This window comes from Leucoraja erinacea, chromosome 12 (assembly GCF_028641065.1).
Source record: "Leucoraja erinacea ecotype New England chromosome 12, Leri_hhj_1, whole genome shotgun sequence".
In the NCBI taxonomy this organism is placed as follows: Eukaryota; Metazoa; Chordata; class Chondrichthyes; order Rajiformes; family Rajidae; genus Leucoraja; species Leucoraja erinaceus.
Window position 1 is genome coordinate 19,328,371 of NC_073388.1, and position 23,850 is coordinate 19,352,220.

A 23,850-nucleotide genomic window follows, 5' to 3' on the forward strand; every position below is an offset into this window, starting at 1 on the left:
TATGTCCAATAAGGGAACATGGTTCTAACACCATCCCCTGTATGACTGAATACCACGGTTGAGTAGGCCAATCGGGTACTATGAGAATCCCAGATGCCGAGTCTTGTTGAATTTTCCTTAGTACCCGATTGATGAGGCAGAACGGGGGAAATGCATAAAAGAACCAATTCCCCCAATGCAAAGAGAAAGCATCTGTAGCTTCTGCCCCAGGGTCTGGTTCCCAGGACACATACCTTGGTAATTGGTGATTTAACCTGGATGCAAAAAAATCAATATCTGGTCTGCCATATTTTGCTGTAATTTCAGCAAATATATTTTTATTTAACATCCATTCCGTGTTTTCGTTAAATTTGCGTGACCTGGTGTCTGCCACTAAATTTAGCTTACCTGGTAGGTAAGTTGCCGATATCCAAATGTTTCTTTGGATACACCATTGCCAAATTAAATTTGCCAATTGATCACAAGATGTCGATATATTTCCACCCATGTGATTAATATATGCCACTGTGGTGGTATTATCAATTTGTAATCGTACATGCTGGTGCTTAATTGCTGAGCAATATGACTTAAGGCCATAAAAAGCCCCTAACATCTCTAGGTAATTAATGCCACGTGTGTTAAGTAATACTGCCTCTTCTTCCTTCCATCTCCCTCCACAACTGGAAACAGAGTTAGTGGCTCCCCAACCAATGGCGCTGGCATCTGTTTGTAATACCATAGACGGGTTGTCAATAATGATGGGGTTGGAGCAATACCTAATATTATGTACCCACCACTGTAGTTCAATGATAGCTTCCGTAGGCAGCTCCATTGGTCTATCAAAATGACCCTTGTTAAATTTGAGTGCTCTAATTTTGGCTCTTTGCAAATTTTGATAATGTAATGGCCCAAATTGTGTGGCCGGGAAAGTGGCCACAATTTTCCCAATTATTCGGGCTACCCGTCTAATGGAGGGTCTGTAGGTGTTAAGAAGCTCGCTGCAATCCTGCTGTAGGGCTGCGGCTTTATCTATTGGTAAAGTTATTAACATATTGACCGTGTTAATGGTGAATCCTAAATAATCCATATTAGTTGCTGGTATCAATTTACACTTAACTGGATGGATGATAAAACCTAGTTGTTCAAACAATTGTTTTGTGGCGAGCACTGTTTGATATGCCAATTCATAAGTTGTGCCAACAATAAAGATGTCATCTAAATATGCCATCACCCTATGGCTTTGTTTACGTAACAATGCCAAAGCTGGTTTCAGAATTTTAGTAAATAATCTGGGGGCTGATGTTAGCCCATTTGGTAAGGCTCTATATTGCCAAAGTTCCCCCATCCAGTTAAATTTCAAATACCGTCTGTGATCCCTTCTGATGGGTACTGTATAATATGCATCTTTTAAGTCAATGCTTGCCATATAGAACCCAGTTGACACTAATTCTTTAGCAGTAATAAAAGTATCCATCTTAAAGTGAACATATTGAACGAATGTGTTTAGGGTTGAAAGGTCAATGATAATCCTGCAACCCCCATCTTTTTTATTTTTAATAAAGATGTTTGATACAAATTCTAATTTTTCATGAATAGTATGCTCAATCACACCTTTTGAGTACAATCTTTGTAGCTCCATGTGGGCCTTAGATTGTTCAGTTTTTGTAAGGACAAAATGCCTTTCTGGTGTATGTTGTACTGGGGGTTTTTTGGAATAAGTAAATTCTATCAGATAACCTTGAATACTGCTAAGAATATACGAGTCTGTAGTGATTTTACACCATTCATAGCTGTAGTATTGCAACCTCCCCCCCACCATAGTGGGTCCCTTTTTTACAGAAGAACCACACCCACCTACCTCCATGGTTACTGGTGGTTGTATTATTTCTTTGGTTTTCTGAAAAAGGGGGGTTCTGGTTTGATATCCCTTCAGGGTTGTGTGTGAGGTTGAGGCTTCCGCATCTTCCAGGGTGGCCGTCCCTGGTCATACCCTAAAAAAGGCTGCTGTTGGTAATTTTGATTTTTGGCACTGCGACTGGTCTGAGCCACATTTTTAGGTCTTGTATGTGGCTGATATCGTGCTCCAAAATAGGCCTTTGCACTGGCCTTAATGAGCCCCAGTGTCTTGGCTTCATCATCCAGTTTTTTGACTTGTGCGGTCAAGTCTTGTCCAAACAAAAGGGTTGATGTATTTGTGGTTTTTTGTTTGCAGATGGGAGCATATCTGGGGTCTAGTGCTGGCTGAATGGCAGTCTTCCGCATGTTGTTTAATTCGTATTGCACATTGCAAAACAGAGCTAGTGCGTCCTGATGATTTTTGGTTAGCTCTGTTTTGTCCAGGGTGCGGGTGTATGCTGTGATTCCTGCCGTCAGCCCCTTTAGGGTTCTCTGGATCTTGAGGTCCTGAGTCCTTATGTTCCTCCCCATATGCTGCCAAATGGATTGGTTTACGGTGGGCACTTGTAATGCCTCACAGTTGCCAGGTGGCAGATGTCTGGCCAGAGTTTCTGTAAATATTTTCTGTTGGAGTTTGTGGCCAGACATATAGTTTATACTAGCTGCCATCCTGGGATCCAAGTCTACCCCTGTTTGACTTGGCATAAAGTAATCAGCCACCATGTCCAGCAGAGTACCTGCTGTTTTAGGATCATGGGACGCTGTATTACCAGGCTCTGGCCCATCAGGGTCCTGCCCACTTTCCTCTGAGGAGTCTGAGATTTGAGGGGGTCCCTCACGGGGTACCCATGTGGGGCTTGCCTGCCCACTGTGGCTAGTCTCCTCATTCTCGGGACTGCCACTGTGAATGAGCTCCTCAAGCAGCTCCTTTAAGCGCTCTTTGTGCTGGGCTGCCATTGTGCTGTACTAGCCATTTTTAGCTGCCCCCAATCCTGCAGGCTTTCAGCAGTGTGCTGTTTTCTGCTGTATCCCCGCTGTTCCTGTCCCCGGTACTCACGGGTGCTGGTTTGCGGGCTTCCTTCATCCAGCCGCTGGCCATACCGGTCCTGACTGTGTTCCCGGTCCGCTGTTTCTTGTGGCTGCTCCGTGTGCACCCACTCATAGCGGGTTTGTTTCATCTCCTGCTCCTCAGCCCTGGTGCGATGTTGATACGGGCTGGTCGCCCGCTGCTGCTCCAAGTCGGGCTCTTCCAGGTGGTGAGTCTTTCGCCGAACTTTTCCTCCCGCCCGGGAAATAAATTTTGTCGGTGCCAGAACACTTTCTGGCACAGCTGGTTCCTCTGCCGAGGTATCCAAAGCCGGCGGCTGCTGTCTCTGCCGTACACCCGTGTTCTCCACACGTTTGTCGGGCAGCTTTTTTGCGGGCCGCTTCCTCTTAACTCTATCCATTTTCCTGTTAAATCCAAAAAATGTAGAGTCCTTACCTGCCTTTTGCTGGTCCTTTTGTACTCTCCCGTTACTGGGGGACGTCCTCCCCCTCCTGTTGACTCGTACAATGCGTGTAGCGATATGACACGCAAGCGTTGGAAGCGGGTTCTTCATGTAGTCACTCACGTGACTCCGAAGTAAAATAGTCCACAGAAGTTCATAGTTGCTGAGGTCAGTATTGTGTAATGTTCAAGAGCCTGATATTTGTTGGATAGAAGCTGTTCTTGACTCTGGTGGTCACAGTTTTTAGGCTCCCATCCTTCTTCCTGATGGCAGAAGGGAAATGAGAGTGTGGCCAGGGTATGATCTGATGATTTTGGCTGTCTCTTTGAGACCGCATCTTTTGTAGATCACTTCGAAGGAAGGATTGGTGGTACACTGCTGAATGAGCTGCAGAATTTATTTTGTAAGAAAGAGGAGACAGTTGAGTTTACACAATGGTATTCAAGGTCTAAAGATATATCTTAAAACCAATGAACTCTATTTGAAGTGTAGTTGCTGCTACATCGTGCACATGCTAAAATCCCACAAACAGCTGCATGACATTGGCTGGATTATCTGATTTACTGTGGCTGACAAAAAGCTGAAGCTTGGCCAGGACACTTGGTAGAACTGCTCAGCCCCTTCCAGTATTCTGATGTTTTCTTCCACCTAAGGAACAGTTAGGACTTCAGTTCCACATACCGTTTGATAAACAACACCTCCAATATTACCACTGTCTCTCCTGAATATTTTTTATGGAAAAAAAAACACAGCAGGAACAGTAGGAAACGTGATTGTTATTAGCTGGAATGACACTTTGACGCAAAGTAAGTGGGAAATAAACAGGATTATCATCAGTCGTGGGAAGTTGGCTTTGACTGCGATTGTCTCAAGAGGATAATAGTCTTGCTAGTCTCATCAGTTTCCATTCTGAATCAAGTACAGATGGCAAAAGATCTGTTTGGAAAGAGCTTTACTTTGCTTTTATAATTTCGGTTCTGTTTATCCCAGTTTCACTTTTCTCATGGCTATATTAAGTTGTCCCTTCTTATTATCAGATGCATTTTTATGTGTCCTTTGTACTGTCACTTTATCTCCTCAAACCATTAATTAGCTGCAATGCTTTCAATGTGGCCGGCAACTCTTATAGGAATGAACATCAGCACAATTGTTGACCACACGTTTGCCAGTGATTAGCAAATGTGGAGATAAGATGAAGCTCGTGGAGGAGGTGACAGATTGGCCTGTGAGGATTCACCTCCGAACATCATATTAGGTCAGGTAGGCGCAATGCAGGTCGGGACAAACCTCACTTCTGTGACGCCTATCTCACCAGGGACTAACTCTACTGAACGTTTTTTCCTTCCATTATTTATTATGTAAAAGAATATGTGTGTTATGATTGTGTTTATAATTTGTTTGGTTGTTTTGTTGTTTGTCTTTTGCACAAAAGTCCGCGAGCATTGCCACTTTCATTTCAATGCACATCTCGTATGTGTATGTGACAAATAAACTTGACTTGACTTGACTTGACTTGATTCCATGGTATCTGACAGCCAAAGAGAATATGTCTAGAAAGGAACTGCGGATGCTGGTTTACACCGTAGATAGACACAAAAAGCTGACCCGTTGAGTTACTCCAGTTTTTCGTAACTATCTTAGCCAAAGAATAATTATCTCTTATTTTGGTTGTATTCATCTTGATACTTTAAAATTCTGATCATTGCATTTCTATTTGGATACCATAATCCCAGGTCACAGCATAAGAGAACCATAGAATTGTAAAGTGTACAAGCAGGCCCTTCAGACAACAGTGTCCATACCAACCATCACACCTGCTCACTCCAGATAACAATAACTCTTTGTGTGAAAAATTACTCCTCCAATCTCCTTTATGCCTCAGCCTTTTTGCCTTAACGTGTGCCCCCATTTTAGCGATCCACTAACAAAGGAATGACACACTGGCTACTTACTTTATCTATGCCCCTCACAACTTTATATACCTCTATCATATCACTTCTCAGTCTCCTTTGCTCCAGTGAAAGCAGACTTAGCTTACCCAGTCTCCCTTGATAACTCAAGCCCTCCATTCCAGGCAACAGCCTTATACATCGTTTCTGCATTATTTCTCGCTTAATCATACCATTCCTATGGTGCAGACCAGAAATGCACACTATCCTCTAAGTGCATCTAAGCAACGCTTTGTTCAAGTGTAGCATAACATTCCAGTTCAGTGTGATCCTACCACCAGTCACATCTTCCTATCCCGAACCCTTTCTGATTTGTGCAGAGGCCAGTCCCTCCACAACTCAACTCCTTGATTCATGCACCCTAAACCTTCTAAAAGAACTTTCCCCTGCAACCACAACCTGTCCCTACACCTTCTCTCATGCACACACCCAGTGACACCAACAGCCCTCCAGATGAGACAGAGATTCACATGTACCTCTTCTAACCTCACCTATTGCATTAGATTTGGTCTCCTTTACACTGGTATAACCAAGTGAAGACTAGATGACCATTTCACCATTCAGTCTGCTAAGGCCTGCTTCCATTCCCATTCCAATAGCTATCTTTGTGTTCTTGGCCTCCCCCACTTCCTGAAAGAGGATACACGCAACTGGAGGAACAGTACATCATATTCCGCTTAGGTAGCTTACTGTTGCCCACCATCCCACTCCAATTTGTACCCATTTCTCCCATTATCCCTTCTACCCTCTTCTTTTATCCTTCACTGTCCCCTTCCACCTATGTTCCTCCCTCTGGTTTTACATTTCTCCCCTCTTCTATCCTTATTTGATACCCCTTTGTCCTCTTTTCATCTCCAGCCTTTGTCCGCCCATCTGCCATTCAAACCAACCTCACCTGTTTCTGGGCGCTCTTTTAAAAAGGTGGTGAGGAGGAACGTCTTGAGTCAGAGGGTAGTTGATATGTGGAACTCATTGCCTCAGAAGGCTGTGGAGGCCAAGTCAGTTGATATTTTTAAGGGAGAGATAGGGAATTCTTGATTAGAATGGGTGTCAAGGGTTATGGGGAGAAGGCAGGAAAATGGGGTGAGGAGCCTGAGATCAGCCATGATTGAACGGCGGAGTGGACTCAATGGGTTGAATAGTCTAATTCTACACCTATAACTTGGGAACTTGGTTAACACTTGTCAAGGATTGTTGCAGCCCCAACATTTTTCCATCTTTCTACCCCCCACTCGTTCAGTCTGAAGGATAGCTCTGAACCGAGTCCCTCCACAAATCCAGCCTGACCTGCTGAATTCCTCCAGCACTTTGCGTTTTGATCCAATTCATATATTCAGTATCTTGACTGATTAAGACAAGCACACCATAAATCTCCACACCATCTTGTTCCCCTGTATTCCTTTGTTCAAGGAACCATATGCCGAGCTCACTCTGTTTTTGCATGTGTATATTATGGCCTGCATGAGTTTAAACACCCATTGTAAAGGCTGCGTAATTACAGACATTCCCGTTGTTCCATCTGTCGTCCTCCATCACCTGTCTAGATCAGCTTTCTTTTTCTCTCTTTCTCAGTCCTGATGAAGTGTGTCTTTGATCTAAAGCATTAACTGTTTCTTCACAGTCATTAACTCTTTATCTTTCCATTTTCTGACTTACTAGGTTCTTCCTGTGTGTTATGATTTTATGAACAGCGCACACCATTTTGTAGATTAATGGACCTCTGTAAAATTGTCCATCGTGTGCAGGAAGTGGATAAGATACTGAAACAACATAGAACTAGTGTGGATGTGTGATCGATGATCAACATAGACTTGGTAGGCCAAATCTATCGGCTTGTACTCGCTAGAATTTAGAAGATTGAGAGTGGATCTTATAGAAACTTACAAAATTCTTAAGGGGTTGGACAGGCTGGATGTGGGAAGATTGTTCCCGATGTTGGGGAAGTCCAGAACAAGGGGTCACAGTTTAAGGATAAGGGGGAAATCTTTTAGGACCGAGATGAGGAAAACATTTTTCACACAGAGAGTGGTGAATCTCTGGAATTCTCTGCCACAGAAGGTAGTTGAGGCCAGTTCATTGGCTATATTTAAGAGGGAGTTAGATGTGGCCCTTGTGGCTAAAGGGATCAGGGGGTATGGAGAGAAAGCAGGTACAGGATACTGAGTTGGATGATCAGCAATGATCATATTGAATGACGGTGTAGGCTCGAAGGGCCGAATGGCCTACTCCTGCACCTATTTTCTATGTATCTATGTTTCTAAAGGGCCTGTTTGCAAACTGGGTACCTAAAAACATATAAAGCTTGTCAACTTGTTAAAAATCATTTCAAGGTTTTCTTTTAAAATGTGTAACCAGTGTACCTTGTTTGAAATTCGAGGGAACAGTTGAAATAGGGAACTTTTCTTAGCAAGTTGTCTTGCTAAAGATTACTTTAATTGTAATCAGATTCTGTGCACTGACTGGGTGCTGTTCCAATAGAATTATCAGCAAGCCGGTCCCCTGTTAGGGTGGTGGATGGGCTGATTCATCCAATGGAATTTTGGTTTTAGTTTGGTTTGGTTTAGTTTTATTATTATTGTACCGAGGTACAGTGTAAAGTGCTTCTGTTGCATGCTATCCAGTCAGCGGAAAAGACTACAATATTTTACATGATTACAATCAAGCGATGTAAGGATATAGGATGAAGTGAATAACATTTAGTGCAAAGTGACGTCCGATTAAAGATAGTTTGAAGGTCTTGAGGTAGATGGCAGATCAGGACTGTTCTCTAGTTAGCGATAGGATGGTTCAGTTGCCTGATAACAGCTGGGAAGGAACGTCCTGGCCGAATCTTGATAATAACATGTTGAGGGATCAAATCAGCCTATTTCATCTTAAATATACGTTTTTTTATATCAATTAACATTGCTCAGCTTTCGTGCGTGTATTTGATGGAAACCCTATCTTTTTTACAATTTGGCTTTGAGGAAAATTCTATTTGAGCAGCTGTTTACAATAGATTGTTATGGGTATGAGGATATTCTCACACTAAATGCCAATAGAAAACTCTAAACATCTGGGTGAATAGTTCTGATCCCAGCTCCTTTGTTTCCTGTGCCTAGATTTGTGGTTTAATTACTTATTTCCCAATTTGCACTGTTTAGACTGCTTACATCTGCTCATCTGCAACTAATCACAAATTCTCATTTTTACAGGGGGGCCAAAAAGGAAGAAATCATTTCGGCGAAAGAAAGAACCTTTTACCAAAGATAAAAAAGATAAAGGTAATAAAGCCATTTTATTTCCAGGCAAGGTTACACAAAAAAGCTGGAGAAACTCAGCGTGTGCAGCAGCATCTATGGAGCGAAGGAAATAGGCAACGTTTCGGGCCGAAACCCTTCTTCAGACTGATCGGGGGTGGGGGTGGGTGGGGACAAGAAAGGGAAAAGGAGGAGTAGCCAGAAGGCTGGAGGGTGGGAGGAGACAGCAGGGGAGCTGAGGAAGGGGAGGAGACAGCAAGGACTAACAGAATTGGGAGAATTCGATGTTCATGCCCCCGGGGTGCAGACTCCCCAAACGGAATATGAGGTGCTGTTCCTCCAATTTCCGGTGCTGCTCGCTGTGGCCATGGAGGAGACCCAGGACAGAGAGGTCGGAGGCGGAGTGGGAGGGGGAGTTGAAGTGCTGAGCCACCGGGAGGTCAGCTTGGTTATTGCGGACCGAGCGGAGGTGTTCGGCGAAACGATCGCCCAACCTCCGCTTGGTCTCACCGATATAGATCCAGGCAAGTTTGCTTGGCTAATAAATCATCAAATTGAAGCTTTCTGTTTGGATGAACCCTCAACTTTGTGAATCAGAGTTGAAATCGCCACCGCTGAGATACAGGTCGTACCACATGTAATACCGCAGAGAGTGATGAAGCAGTCATAGAGCCATACAGCGTGGAAACAGGCGCTTTAGCCACCCTTGCCTACATTGACCAACATGTCCTACACTAGTCCAACCTGGTGACTGCATTTGGCCCATATCCTCTAAACCCTATTCATGTGCCTATTGTTTCTTAAACGTTGCAATAGTCCCTGCCTCACCTACGTCCTCTGGCAGCTCATTCCGTACACCCACCAGCCTTTGTGTGAAAAAGTTACCCCTCAGATTTCTATTAAATCATTCGCCTTCAACTTAAACCTATGCCCTCTTGTTCTCAATTTCCCTACTCTGCGCAAGAGAGTCTGTGCTACTACGTGATCTATTCCTCTCATGATTTTGTACACCTCTCTAAGATCACCCCTCATCCTCCTGCGTTCCAAGGAATAGAGTTCTAGCGTTCTCAACCTCTCCCCATAGCTCAGATCCTCAAGCCCTGGCAACATCCTCGTAAGTCTTCTCTGTACCCTTTCCAACTTGTCAACATCTTTCCTATAACATGGTGCCCAGAACTAAACACAATACTCTAAATGCAGCCTCACAACGTCTTATATAACTGCAACATGACCTCCCATCTTCTACACTCCTTTAGAGTCAATCATAGAGGATGTAACTAGTAGCGTGGATAGGAGGATGTAACTAATAGCGTGGATAGGGGAGAACCAGTGGATGTGGTGTATCTGGACTTCCAGAAGGCTTTCGACGAGGTCCCACATAAGAGATTAGTATATAAACTTAAAGTACATGGCATTGGGGGTTCAGTATTGAGCTGGATAGAGAACTGGCTGGCAAACAGGAAGCAAAGAGTAGGAGTAAACGGGTCCTTTTCACAATGGCAGGCAGTGACTAGTGGGGTACCGCAAGGCTCAGTGCTGGGACCCCAGCTATTTACAATATATATTAATGATCTGGATGAGGGAATTGAAGGCAATATCTCCAAGTTTGCGGATGACACTAAGCTGGGGGGCAGTGTTAGCTGTGAGGAGGATGCTAGGAGACTGCAAGGTGACTTGGATAGGCTGGGTGAGTGGGCAAATGTTTGGCAGATGCAGTATAATGTGGATAAATGTGAGGTTATCCATTTTGGTGGCAAAAACAGGAAAGCAGACTATTATCTAAATGGTGGCCGACTAGGAAAAGGAGAGATGCAGCGAGACCTGGGTGTCATGGTACACCAGTCATTGAAAGTAGGCATGCAGGTGCAGCAGGCAGTGAAGAAAGCGAATGGTATGTTAGCTTTCATAGCAACAGGATTTGAGTAGATGCAGGAAGATTTCTCCCGATGTTGGGGAAGTCCAGGACAAGGGGTCACAGCTTAAGGATAAGGGGGAAATCCTTTAAAACCGAGAGTTAGATGTGGCCCTTGTGGCTAAGGTGATCAGAGGGTATGGAGAGAAGGCAGGTACGGGATACTGAGTTGGATGATCAGCCATGATCATATTGAATGGTGGTGCAGGCTCGAAGGGCCGAATGGCCTACTCCTGCTAATTTCTATGTTTCTATTTCCAAAATCAGGAGCCCAGGCATAAAAACTTTTGAGGTGAAGCACTTTGCTAACTAGAATTAGTTTATTTGCTTCTCATCAAAAACCTCACACTTCAGCTCTTTAACGAACTGCCTTAAGGGCCTGTCCCACTGTACGAGGTAATTCAAGAGTTCTCCCGAGTTCTCCCCTGATTCGAGCTCGTGTAATGTACGTATGTAGGATGTCACATAGCGACTCGTACGGAAATCCAAAAAACTCGTGAAAAACACTGTGAAAAATGTCCACAAGTAAAAAATACTCGTGATGAAATAAATGGTTACTTTTTACTCGTATAACAATAATAATAATAAATTTTATTTATGCACGCCTTTCAAGAGTCTCAAGGACACCTTACAAAAATTTAGCAGGTAGAGGAGAAACATGTAAGGGGAATGAAATAAATAGTAGAGACATGACTAGTACACAAATTAAAGACAGAATTCAATTCAAAACACAATATGAGGCAATTCATGCACAGATGAAAAGGGATGAGCCCCTATGTATCTGCTACGTACATTACACGAGCTCGAATCAAGGGAAAACTCGGGAGAACTCTTGAATTACCTCGTACAGTGGGACAGGCCCTTTACCCAGCCACAATGCATCTCAGTTCATTCTTTGATCTTTAAACTGCACCTAGTCCATGCTACTTACACACTCAACTTCCCTGACACTTAATGGCTTCCTAACTATCGTCATGCCATAGGTCCTTGTTGGGTAAAATGGATTGTCTTTCATGTTGCCTTATGGCAAATTATAAGATTTTTGCCATTCATTGTAAATGATTTAGGTTTAGGTTTAGGTTTATTATTGTCACGTGTACTAAGATACAATTAACAGCCTTGTTTTTGCATGCTATCCAAACAGATCAAATATATCAAAAATAAATGCGGCTAAATCAAATTCACATACAATAGATAGAGCAAAGGGCAAGATACAGAGTGCCGAATATAGTTCTCTGCATTGTATTGTGGTCCATCAGTTCCAAACAGTGTAGTGTATTGTATTGTATTTCATTGTATTGTGGCGCATTTGATAAGGTGCCACATAGGAGATTAGTGGGCAAAATTAGGGCACATGGTATCGGGGGTAGAGTGCTGACATGGATAAAAAATTGGTTGGCAGACAGGAAACAAAGAGTAGGGATTAACGGGTCTCTTTCAGAATGGCAGGCAGTGACTAGTGGGAAACACATTTTCCTATAGAGAGTTGTGAGTCTGTGGAATTCTCTGCCCTAGATAGTGGTGGAGGCTGGTTCTCTGGATAATTTCAAGAGAGAGCTAGATAGGGCTCTTAAAGAAAGTGGAGTCAGGGGATAGGGGGAAAAGACAGGAACGGGGTACTGATTGGGGATGATCAGCTATGATCACATTGAATGGCGGTGCTGGCTCGAAGGGCTGAATGTCCTACTCCTGCACCTATTGTCTATTATCTAAAAATATGACTAAATCAAATTCAAGTACAATAGATAGAGCAAAGGGCAAGATACAGCGTGCAGAATATAGTTCTCTGCATTGTATTGTGGCACATCAGTTTCATGGACAAAGCCAAATGTCCATGTTGGGAGAAAGGTGATTGGACAATACCCTAGCTTATGGAGGGACCATTCAAAAGCCCAATAACAGAGGGGGAAAAGAGATTTTTGAGTCAGATGTGTGCATTCTCAAGCTTCTGTACCTTCTGCCGCACGCGAGTAGGGAGAAGAAGGATGGACATGTCGGATAATCCTTTCATTAAAATACTGCAATAACATACACCATTAAATTCCCATTCAATTGTAAATAGAATCGCAAATCATTAGTTCAGAGGCATGCAGTTAGTTCAACTGTTCCATTCAAAGACCCAATAATCCATATATTTTGTCATCTTTTGTCAGAGTTCTTCCTACTCCCCTCTTGTTCATATAACAAAAGAAGGACACTTTCTTCTGCTGACTATCACCAGGACCTAAGGAAGAGAAGACTAAGATTGGATAAATGTTGAGTAATTTTCTAATCCACCTTAAAACACCAACTACAGATAATTGGGAAACACCATATGTGGAGAACTAGTTGCAAGAGGTCCAAAGGTGGAACCCATATTACAAGATGCATCTTTGAGGCTCTTTAAGAGATTTAATTTTCCCAAGCACGGCAACAGGGACACTGAGAGGACAGTTCTGGAGGATTAGGATAGAATTCACAAACAAATCTTAACTTTTTCTGTTGTTCTTTGACTCTTGAAAACTTTATGAAACATGGACTTCTATTTTTGACACATATATAGTCCACCTTATTTTTTTTTTTAAGTTCTCTTTGCACTTTGTCTTCCATTAGTACATTGTGTACCCTCTTACATTCTGTTAGTTTGGTTGATGTTAAAAATATATCAGGGATTCATCGTATCAAATGATTGCTTAATCATTGACACAATCTTACTGAAGAATATAATTGTCCATTGTCCTTTGCATAGGATCTGCCATTTTGGTCAATCCACTCTCTTAAATTTCCTCAGTCATCTGCCAGGTTTCCTCTGTTCATCCCCTTTCTGCTTGAGCGAGTAAGAATGAAGAACAGTTCATGATGAAAGAAACTAGATTTGGTAATATTACCCTGGCACACATACCTATAATTAAAGTGCTCATTATATAAGACACTTATTGGTGACAGTTACATGCCCAATGGATTCCATCACAGAGTAGGTTGGAGTGAGATAGACGTGGGGAGAAGTATCAGACCAGTGAACAGAAGGAGGACCATGCATGAGTCTGATAGAAGAATCAGGCCTACAAGATGGTAGAGGGGTTGGTTAAGAGGTTGGAGCAAAAGTTGACAACCAGGTCTTAGAGGAGGTTGAAACAAGGAACTTCAGATGCTGGCTTACACAAAAGGACACAAAACATTGGGGTAGCTCAGAGGGTCAAGCAACATCTCTGGAGAACATGGATGGGTAATATTAGGAAATGTCAGTAGTAGGAGGTTGGGATAGTCAGAATGATAATCAGTGGGATTGGATCAGCAAATTGATGGTCAGGAGAATGGCAAAGGAAAGATGGTGGGGTCTTATGAGCGGTTTAGGATTCCAAGCTTGACAAGTACATTTCTTCAAAGGAATGTTACTTCGGGCATTTTCTTATTGCGGAATACCACAAGTAGGTCCACTTTGTCCATCTGAAGCACACTCTCCTTGGCCGAAGAAGTAATGTTGAAAAACGTGGAAATAGCATTACTCACGTGGACAACATTGCATATAATTGAAAATAATGGACTTTGTTTAATCTCCAGTTGATCCTTGAATAGGTTTAGTTTTTCATTGAAATTCAATCATGTTGCACAATTCAATACATTGAATGATGTCTTTCACAAAAGCATGGTTTTGAAGGATCTAGTCTTCAAGTTCTGCCTGTAATAATGCTTTAATTATGTTTCGACAAAGCAATTCTGCTGAAGTTTCCCTTTCCATTTTCAACTTTTTAACGTCATCTCCATCTGCTAATTGAGTGGCAGTTGTGCTTTGTGGTGTTACATCATAGAGGAGCTAAGTCTAAGTTTCAGCAAAGCTGATTTCACAAATTAGGCAAACAAGATTAGAACATATTTTTTTTTTTGCCTCTGTGCACCACTAAACCTATACATGCATTTACTGCACAAAGTATGTATTTCATGTAGAAATTTACTTGGAGCAGTTTTTTTAATCTCCCCTATTTGTAAAAATCTAAAAATATAGTTTATCCTAATTTTTAATCGTTGGCATTTCCCTTTTGAAAATGTTTGTGTTTATCATGATGCGTTCTTCATTGTATCATCAGACATTCCATCAAAGAATGTATTGTCTGGCTGTTCATGCACAGCATCATGGCTAATGAACTAGTTATATATTAAATTCAATAAACAAATATATTGAATTCAATATGGAGGCAGACATTTCATTGCAAACTGGTCTTATGTAGCTATTATAAGTACTTGTGACTAGTATTAATGATTTTGAGTGCTGTAATGTAATATTTAACAGTTGGACAATAGTTTAGCCATTTTTCTGTGTTATTGCATGAGGTAAATCAAGGAATGTTGTCATTTTCCTAGATATGGATGTTATTTGAATGCTGATTCTTTCATTTTTGCTTCTGCCTCCCTTGCTTTAATCCTGGGCTGCCCTTCGTTTTTGGTTCTCTGATTCCCGCTCCTTCTCCCTGTCTTTATGGCCATAGATGGTGTTGTATAAACTAGTGCAGCATCATGCAGTGTATTGGAGAAAGGGGTCTTCAAGAAGAGCAAGTTGCATGGCTGCAAGGGAAAAAGGTCAAGCAGTGACTCCTCTTACCATTCACCTCCTCCACTGAAGTTTAGCTTCACCACACCCCCATGCAACTGCACTTCATCACTGTTCTCTCACTGCATCTCCTACAGATTCCTACTACCTATTCACAGTCTGAAGACAGGTCTCGGCTTCTTCTCTCCAGAGACACTGCCTGTCCCGCTGAGCTACTCCAGCAGTTTGTGGCTATCTTTGGTTGAAACCAGCATCTGCAGTTCCTTCCAACACATTCTGTCAAGATCATCATTCCCATGACTACATTTCCTCATTGCAAAATATGATCAACTGTAATATCCTTACCTCCCAGCTGCTCTATCATCTCCTACTTCATATCTAAAGTCCCATTAATCATTTGTACCTTGAAGGTGGTTACCAAAGGCCCAGGAAACCTACAACTTTAACTACTTTCCTTCTTAATTTTCTATTTGTTTTAACCAAATACATTTTCTTGGTAAGATAGATACAAAATGCTGGAGTAACTCAGTGGGTCAGGCTGCACCTCTGAAGAAAATGAATAGGTGGCATTTCAATTTGGAACCCTTCTTCACCTTCAGTCTGAAGACGGGTCCTGAACTGAAACATCACCTATCCATTTTCTCCAGGGTTGCTGCCTGGCACATTGAGTTCCTCCAGCACTTTGTGCCTATCTATGATATATAGCAGAACTTGCAGTTCCTTTTTATTACATTTAATTTTTGTTGGTTTTTAAATTCAACGTTGTTTTGAATTAAATGTAGAAGAGGACATAAAACCTACCTTTTCACATTTTCGTATTTATGTCTTTTGTCTGTGCTTTTCACTTATCCAAATGGTCACCAAACAATAGCCTAATTTAGGAACATAGAAACATAGAAACATATAAATTAGGTGCAGGAGTAGGCCATTCGGCCCTTCGAGCCTGCACCGCCATTCAATATGATCATGGCTGATCATCAACTCAGTATCCCGTACCTGCCTTCTCTCCATACCCTCTGATCCCCTTGGCCACAAGGGCCACATCTAACTCCCTCTTAAATATAGCCAATGAACTGGCCTCAACTACCCTCTGTGGCAGAGAGTTCCAGAGATTCACCACTCTCTGTGTGAAAAAAGTTCTCCTCATCTCGGTTTTAAAGGATTTCCCCCTTATCCTTAAGCTGTGACCCCTTGTCCTGGACTTCCCCAACATCGGGAACAATCTTCCTGCATCTAGCCTGTCCGACCCCTTAAGAATTTTGTAAGTTTCTATAAGATCCCCTCTCAATCTCCTAAATTCTAGAGAGTATAAACCAAGTCTATCCAGTCTTTCTTCATAAGACAGCCCTGACATCCCAGGAATCAGTCTGGTAAACCGTCTCTGCACTCCCTCTATGGCAATAATGTCCTTCCTCAGATTTGGAGACCAAAACTGTATGCAATACTCCAGGTATGGTCTCACCAAGACCCTGTACAACTGCTGTAGAACCTCCCTGCTCCTATACTCAAATCCTCTTGCTATGAAAGCCAACATACCATTCGCTTTCTTTACTGCCTGCTGCACCTGCATGCCTACCTTCAATGACTGGTGTACCATGACACCCAGGTCTCGCTGCATCTCCCTCTTTCCCAATCGGCCACCATTTAGATAATAGTCTGCTTTCCCGTTTTTGCCACCAAAATGGATCACCTCACATTTATCCACATTATACTGCATCTGCCAAACATTTGCCCACTCACCCAGCCTATCCAAGTCACCTTGCAGTCTCCTAGCATCCTCCTCACACCTAACACTGCCCCCCAGCTTAGTGTCATCCGCAAACCTGGAGATATTGCCTTCAATTCCCTCATCCAGATCATTAATATATATTGTAAATAGCTGGGGTCCCAGTACTGAGCCTTGCAGTACCCCACTAGTCACTGCCTGCCATTGTGAAAAGGACCCGTTTACTCCTACTCTTTGCTTCCTGTTTGCCAGCTAGTTCTCTATCCACATCAATACTGAACCCCCAATGCCGTGTGCTTTAAGTTTGTACCGTGTGCTTTAAGTTTGTAACCTTGGAGATGGTTCAACTACACTTTGATTGAGACTTTGTTTGATAGATCTACAGGTCAAGATTCTTGGTTCTTGGTCCTCCAAAATATTCCAAATGGAATTTAAACTGGAGGTGGCGGCGAAGCTGACAGGTTTGGGCAAGATGCCAGTGACATGCTTCATAGAAACATAGAAACATATAAAATATGTGCAGGAGTAGGCCATTTGGCCCTTCGAACCTGCACCACCATTCAATATGATCATGGCTGATCATCCAACTCAGTATCCTGTACCTGCCTTCTCTCCATACCCCCTGATCCCTTTAGCCACAAGGGCCACATCTAACTCCATCTTAAATATAGCCAATGAACTGGCCTCAACTACCTTCTGTGGCAGAGAATTCCAGAGACTCACCACTCTCTGTGTGAAAAATGTTTTTCTCATCTTGGTCCTAAAAGATTTGCCCCTTATCCTTAAACTGTGACCCCTTGTTCTGGACTTCCCCAACATCGGGAACAATCTTCCTGCATCTAGCCTGTCCAACCCCTTAAGAATTTTGTAAGCTTCTATAAGATCCCCCCTCAATCTTCTAAATTCTAGCGAGTACAAGCCGAGTCTATCCAGTCTTTCTTCATATGAAAGTCCTGACATCCCAGGAATCATGAAAGTATTTGACAAGTTATAGTAATTAATACAAAAACAACCTGCTGGGTGAAAGCATTGAGTAAAGCATTTGCAGTCTCTTGTGTTCTCCGTAATTAATGCAAGCTTTGATTCGCATGTGTTATTGCAAGCCCGATTTTTAAAATAATTGATATAATTCTAATCAGAAAATTCGGACCTTTAATAAATAATTTTGTTGAATTGTGCAATTAATACCCAATAGGATTTAGAAAATAGGCTTTAGAAAATAGGGGCAACCGGCTGATCACATCTGGGAGAATGGAAAAAACAATTTGTGTTAAATTGTAAGAATTTTTAAAATAGACAATATTAAACAAACAGCAGATCTGAAACCTTGCGGTGATCTTGTTGGAAACTCGCATGGATAAAGCCAATGAATAATCCATCATCAGAATTCCATTTGGTTGAAAATGGTAATATGCCAATTTCAGTTCGTGCATTTGGACCACTAATCCTGTACTATTCCTTTTTTTTGCAGAATTGCATCCTCTGGGATTTGGGCTTCCTCTGCCACAGGTCATCCTGAATGACTGTGCACGAAAGAAGAAGCAAGATGCGGTGAAGGAAGGTCGGAGAGACTGTCTAGACCTGGAGACATCGGTCCTGAAATTTCGGGCCAAGAAGCAACACAAGCATCTGGATGATAGCAACGCATTTCTGCAGTCTGCCCTAGACATCATGAACGAGCCTCTCTCCCCAACTTTTCTGGATAATGTTTCCAGAGGCCACAGACGGGTATGCTATATTTACAAGCCAAAAGCCAGTGTGGATGCAAAACTAAATATTAAAGTACCTGTACCAATGAAATGGTGGATATCCAAAGAAATTGTATAACATCCATGTATAAAGCATGGCAACTGGGCCTCCTAATTGGTGACTTATTTAACGATACCATTAACTCAAAATGATCTGATAACTTTGTTTTATAATTGAATGTTGTGGAAATTTTCCATTATTCCTTTTCCATTTTATAAAACTTAGTAAAGAGGAATAGGAAATATTTTCTAATGAATCATTTTCTTTTTTTAAGACTTTAAGTGTTTTTTTGCATAAGAATTTTTACCACATTCTTTTGTTTGGTGTCCAGTATGCCCAGTGTACCACCACCAGCTAAAATAGTTAAGCGCATGCTATCCACCTTTCAATTACTGTACTTGTAAGAAATAGCAAGGGAAGGCTGCATAAACTATCATATGGAGATATCAGCCATAAGAGCATTCATTCATTTTTCCTGGATCCTAATATCTACTGCCCCTTCAAAATATTCACTGTCCCAATGCCCTACAGTGTACCTTTAGATTCACTTCTGTCCCCATTGTTAGTTGCTGCTACCACTGTCTAACTGCACACTGGTCTGAGAGACTCCATGGTACACAAGCCGGCTTGCCTCAAGCTCGGCATTCCAACGTGCTATGGCCAATGCACACATTCATTCTATCCCATTAACTGTTCCTTGATGGCCTTGCAGCTCTCAATTCTGCTCCTCAGTCTCCTGACCATTTTCACCTATTCTGATTCACCAGAGGCATTTACCAGCTCCGCACACTAACCCTATCCTACACACATTAAGGACAATTTACAATTATACCAAGCCAATTAACCTACCAACCTGAGGAAAATGTATAAACTCCGTACAAGTTCCCGCCTGTCAGGATCAAATCCCGGTCTCTAGCGCTGTAAAGCAGAAACTCCAGCACTGCGCCACCATGCCATCCTAGGTTGTTTGCAAAACAAAGCATTCACTGGAGCTAGGTACATGTAACCATAAAGTATTATTAATTTGTTCATTCATTCAGTGATATAAAAATGATTTTCTAAAATCCTTGTTATTTCTTCAATGGTACTTCCTCCAGATTTAGTTGTGAATTCCTTCCTTACCCACAGTGAGCTGTGCATATTTTAGAGGAATAAATCATCACATATCTGTTGTTTTGATTCATTGTGGAGGAACATAAAGGGAAATGTGATGAATTGCACAATTGCAGGGTGCCGTGTCCGTCGATTCTATCACAGACCTGGATGACAACCATTCACGATTGCTGGAGGCCCTACAGCTGTCTTTGCCAGAGGAACTGGAAAGAAAAAGATTAACAAAGACCAAAAAGAAGCTCAGTCTGAACCCCATCTACCGGCAGGTCCCCAGAATCGTGCAGCAATGCTGCCGGCACATCGAAAGCTACGGTAAGAAACCATGAACCTCAGCTCAATGAACAGAGTGCTGGAGGTCAGGCTGCATCTACGGAGAGAATGGAGAGATGACAGATTCGGGTCAGGACCCTTATTCAGAGTGAAATAAGGATATCGACTCGAAACATCACCTGTCCATTCTCTCTACATATGCTGCCGGACCCATTGAATTCCAGACTGATCACCAGACTGATTCCTGGGATGTCAGGACTGTCATATGAAGAAAGACTGGATAGACTCGGCTTGTACTCACTAGAATTTAGACGATTGAGGGGGGATCATAGAAACGTACAAAATTCTTAAGGGGTTGGACAGGCTAGATGCAGGAAGATTGTTCCCGATGTTGGGGAAGTCCAGAACAAGGGGTCACAGTTTAAGGATAAGAGGGAAATCTTTTAGTACCGAGATGAGAAAAACATTTTTCACACAGAGAGTGGTGAATTCTCTGGAATTCTCTGCCACAGAAGGTAGTTGAGGCCAGTTCATTGGCTATATTTAAGAGGGAGTTAGATGTCGCCCTTGTGGCTAAAGGGATCAGGGGGTATGAAGAGAAGGCAGGTACAGGATACTGAGTTGGATGATCAGCCATGATCATATTGAATGGCAGTGCAGGCTCGAAGGGCCAAATGGCCTACTCCTGCACCTATTTTCTATGTTTCTATGTTTCTATGTTTTCCTCCACACTTGTTTTTTTGCTCCAGCTACTAGCATTTGCAGTTCCTTGTGTCTCCATTAATCTCAGCAATCTGCTAAAGTGAATCACTAAATATTCAGGTTTGTGACATGTTCCATTTTTATTTGCTTTGCACTGCAAAACCTTTCTTTGGAGGAATCGGGTTCCAGGATTTAAAAAGCAGAGAAAATGTGGCCTTGCAAATAATTCAATAATATTTTTAAAGCATCCGAGTTGAAATCCGTCTTTTATTGAAAAGTAGGTTAATGCTAGCTTTCCTGGCAACATCTGCCTATGGGCAAAATAACATTCTCCAAGTCAAATCTTTTAAATCTCCATGTTCAAAAGTTCAAGACTGTTTATTTGTCATATGCACCAGATATGAACTGGAATAATTAAATTCTTATTCTCTGCAGCTTTACGGGCACTTTAGATGTGATATCAACAAAATTAAATATACAATAAGTTTTTGTTTTAGAGATAAAGGCCCACTCACTAACACTATGTTACACACACGAGGGACAATTTACAATTTTACCAAGCCAATTAGCCTATTAACCTGTGGCCACTATTCAGTCCTTTCCAATATACTAATACATCACCCATGTGATATAATTTTGTTTAATTGCATCTTATATGACATTTTATCTTTGGCCTTATACCATAAACACTGGTTTGCCAGTATCTGTTAACTTTAAAAAAAATCTCTGAGAGATATAATTTTATTTTCCAAAATCCATATCGAACTGCATAATCATAATTGATGTATCTTGTGAAAAATTCTGCCCCACACGTCATAACCTCCTATCCCCAAAATAACCCATTTATTATTAGTTTGCATTTTTTGCCAATTGACCACTTAACCCACATTATTATATAACTCCAAAGCCATCTGCTCTAATTTTCTTTAATAATCTATTTCGAAATTCCACTGATTTTCCCTCACAACTTAACCTCGGGTAGGGAAAATCCTCGAATCCAAAATTCCACTGATTCTCCCTCATTTAACGCGATCAAAACCTCCAATAGATTTGACGTATAATTTATCTTTCCTTAATCCATTTTGACTCCACTTAACCCCACTATTATTTTCTAAATTCCTATTCCCATACCCTTAATAATGGATTCTAGGATTGTCCCTACTCATAAGGTTAGGCTGAGTGGTTTATATTTCCCACATTCTCTCTCCTTCCTTTCTTGAATAGTAGGTACATTTGCTGTTTTTTTTAACCTGTGGAGCTGCACCAGGACAAATGGCCTATTTAGAGATGATCACCAATACAACCACTATCTCCTCTGTCACCCTATCTTCAGGTGCTGGGGATTGATATGCTTTAATTTATCCAAAACCAGATTTTACAAAGGCTAATTTATTTTGGCTCCTTATTCACTCACTCGAGATCCATTGTTCTCCACTATTTACAATATTTATTTAATTTCTCTGCCATTTCCTAATTTTCCAAACATCATTTCTAAGACTGTTAAAGACCAATTTCTCCATTCTAAAGGGCCTGTTCTACTGTATGAGATAATTCAAAGTTCTCCCGAGTTTCCCCTTATTTGAACTCGGAGAATTATGGTAATAGCCAGTCGTAGGTACTCGGGGCTCTCGTGGACATTTTGCAACATGTTGAAAAAACTTCACAAGCTCCCGAGTACCTGCGGTTAGCGTTATGAGCCGCTAAGAGACGTCCTGAGCTCCGTCGTACCCGCTACGTACATTCTACGTACTTACCACGAGTTTGATTTTTTTTAAACTCGAGAGAGCTCTTCGGTAAACTCGTATAGTGGGACAGGCCTTTAAGACTGAAACCAAACTAGCTTTCACTAATGTTTTCTTTTATACATGTCTATGGTAATGTTTTAATATATATGTCCCTGGCCCATTTAACTGTATACCTGCCCACATGAACCTTTGTCTCTTATCATGCTCTACTCTGTTATTGGAAGGGCACGCCTTTTAATATCTTGCCTGAAAGTTGTTGAGCGAATACTGTTCTCCTGCACATTTTTCCGTTTACTATTTCCTTTATCGTGCAACTATTTTAAACCTCTTTTAAAAATACATGAGAACTCAGTTACCATAGTTTTTGGCAGATTTCCACGTCCTGAACACTCTCAGAGCCATGGGTTGTTTTTTTCAGTCATCCCCTCTAGCTACTTTTTGATTACGTTGGGCTCCGGCTCGCTGGATTTACAGTATCTACTAGTCGAGAATAACCGCCGCAGCTCCCCCATGCCCCCAAGGGCTGGACACAGAGCCCATGTTGCTGGCTTCATCCCAGAGTCCAGCTGTGCTACTTGACTGGTGATGACAGGGCTCCTGCTGTTGTTGTGAAGAGGCTCAGCCTCAGCCCCTGGAACACCTGACAACCTGTGACAGCTGCCAAAGCTGCAATCGGCACTTTGCTGTCTGGAACTGATTTGGCATTCATACACATTTAAGAAACTATTAAAATTGAAGTATATGTGGCAAAAATATAAACGTTCATAACTTTTTCACACAGAGAGTGGTGAATCTCTGGAATTCTCTGCTGCAGAAGGTAGTTGAGGCCAGTTCATCGGCTATATTTAAGAGGGAGTTAGATATGGCCCTTGTGGCTAAAGGGATCAGGGGGTATGGAGAGAAGGCAGGAACAGGATACTGAGTTGGATGATCAGCCATGATCATATTGAATGGCGGTGCAGGCTCGAAGGGCCGAATGGCCTACTCCTGCACCTATTTTATATGTTTCTATGTTTCTATGTTTCTTAAACAAAACTAGGGGCGCTGCATTGAAGGCACCTCTGCCTACAGCCTGTCCGTTTTTTCCTATCTTTTTTAATTTTAGTTTGTCTAAATAGTTTTGTTTGGGGATTCTTTAGTTTTTCTACGTGGGGGAGGGTAAGGGGGAAACCACTTCCCAGTCACTTCCGGGTGAGGATGCGTCTATTTCTCCGAGTCGCGTCCTCGCCCCCCACCTCGTGGCCTACCAACTGGATTGGTGCGGCCTTTCCTACCAGAGACCGGGGACCAGGCCAGAGCTTCGGCAGCGGTGGCGCGGCGCTGGATTCACCGTGGAGCGGGCAATGCCTTCCTGGATCGCCGTTTGGAGCTCCGGAGCATTGGGCCGCTGCTCCAACATTGAGGAGCTGTGGTTCGTGGAGCCCCCAGCGCGGGCGACGCTGACCGACATCGGGGAGTCCCTGGGGCCCTTTCCCGAGGACCACCAGCGTGAATCTCCACCCGGCGCGGCCTCCGGACATTGGGAGCTGCGGACTCCGGTGGGAAGCGACCAATT

At 42.4% G+C, this 23,850-nt stretch overlaps 1 protein-coding gene across 3 annotated transcripts in view; it reads left to right on the top strand.

Annotated features, from left to right (window-relative positions):
* The window catches only part of LOC129702125 (rho GTPase-activating protein 6-like), a 179,533-nt gene that overhangs the window by 117,719 nt on the left and 37,964 nt on the right, over nt 1-23,850 (top strand). For all 3 annotated transcript variants that reach the window (XM_055643712.1, XM_055643714.1, XM_055643713.1), the window contains exons 3-5: nt 8,509-8,577; nt 18,188-18,444; nt 19,695-19,890. In XM_055643712.1, coding sequence (XP_055499687.1) covers nt 8,509-8,577; nt 18,188-18,444; nt 19,695-19,890 — 522 coding nt within the window. The remainder of the gene's footprint in view (nt 1-8,508; nt 8,578-18,187; nt 18,445-19,694; nt 19,891-23,850) is intronic.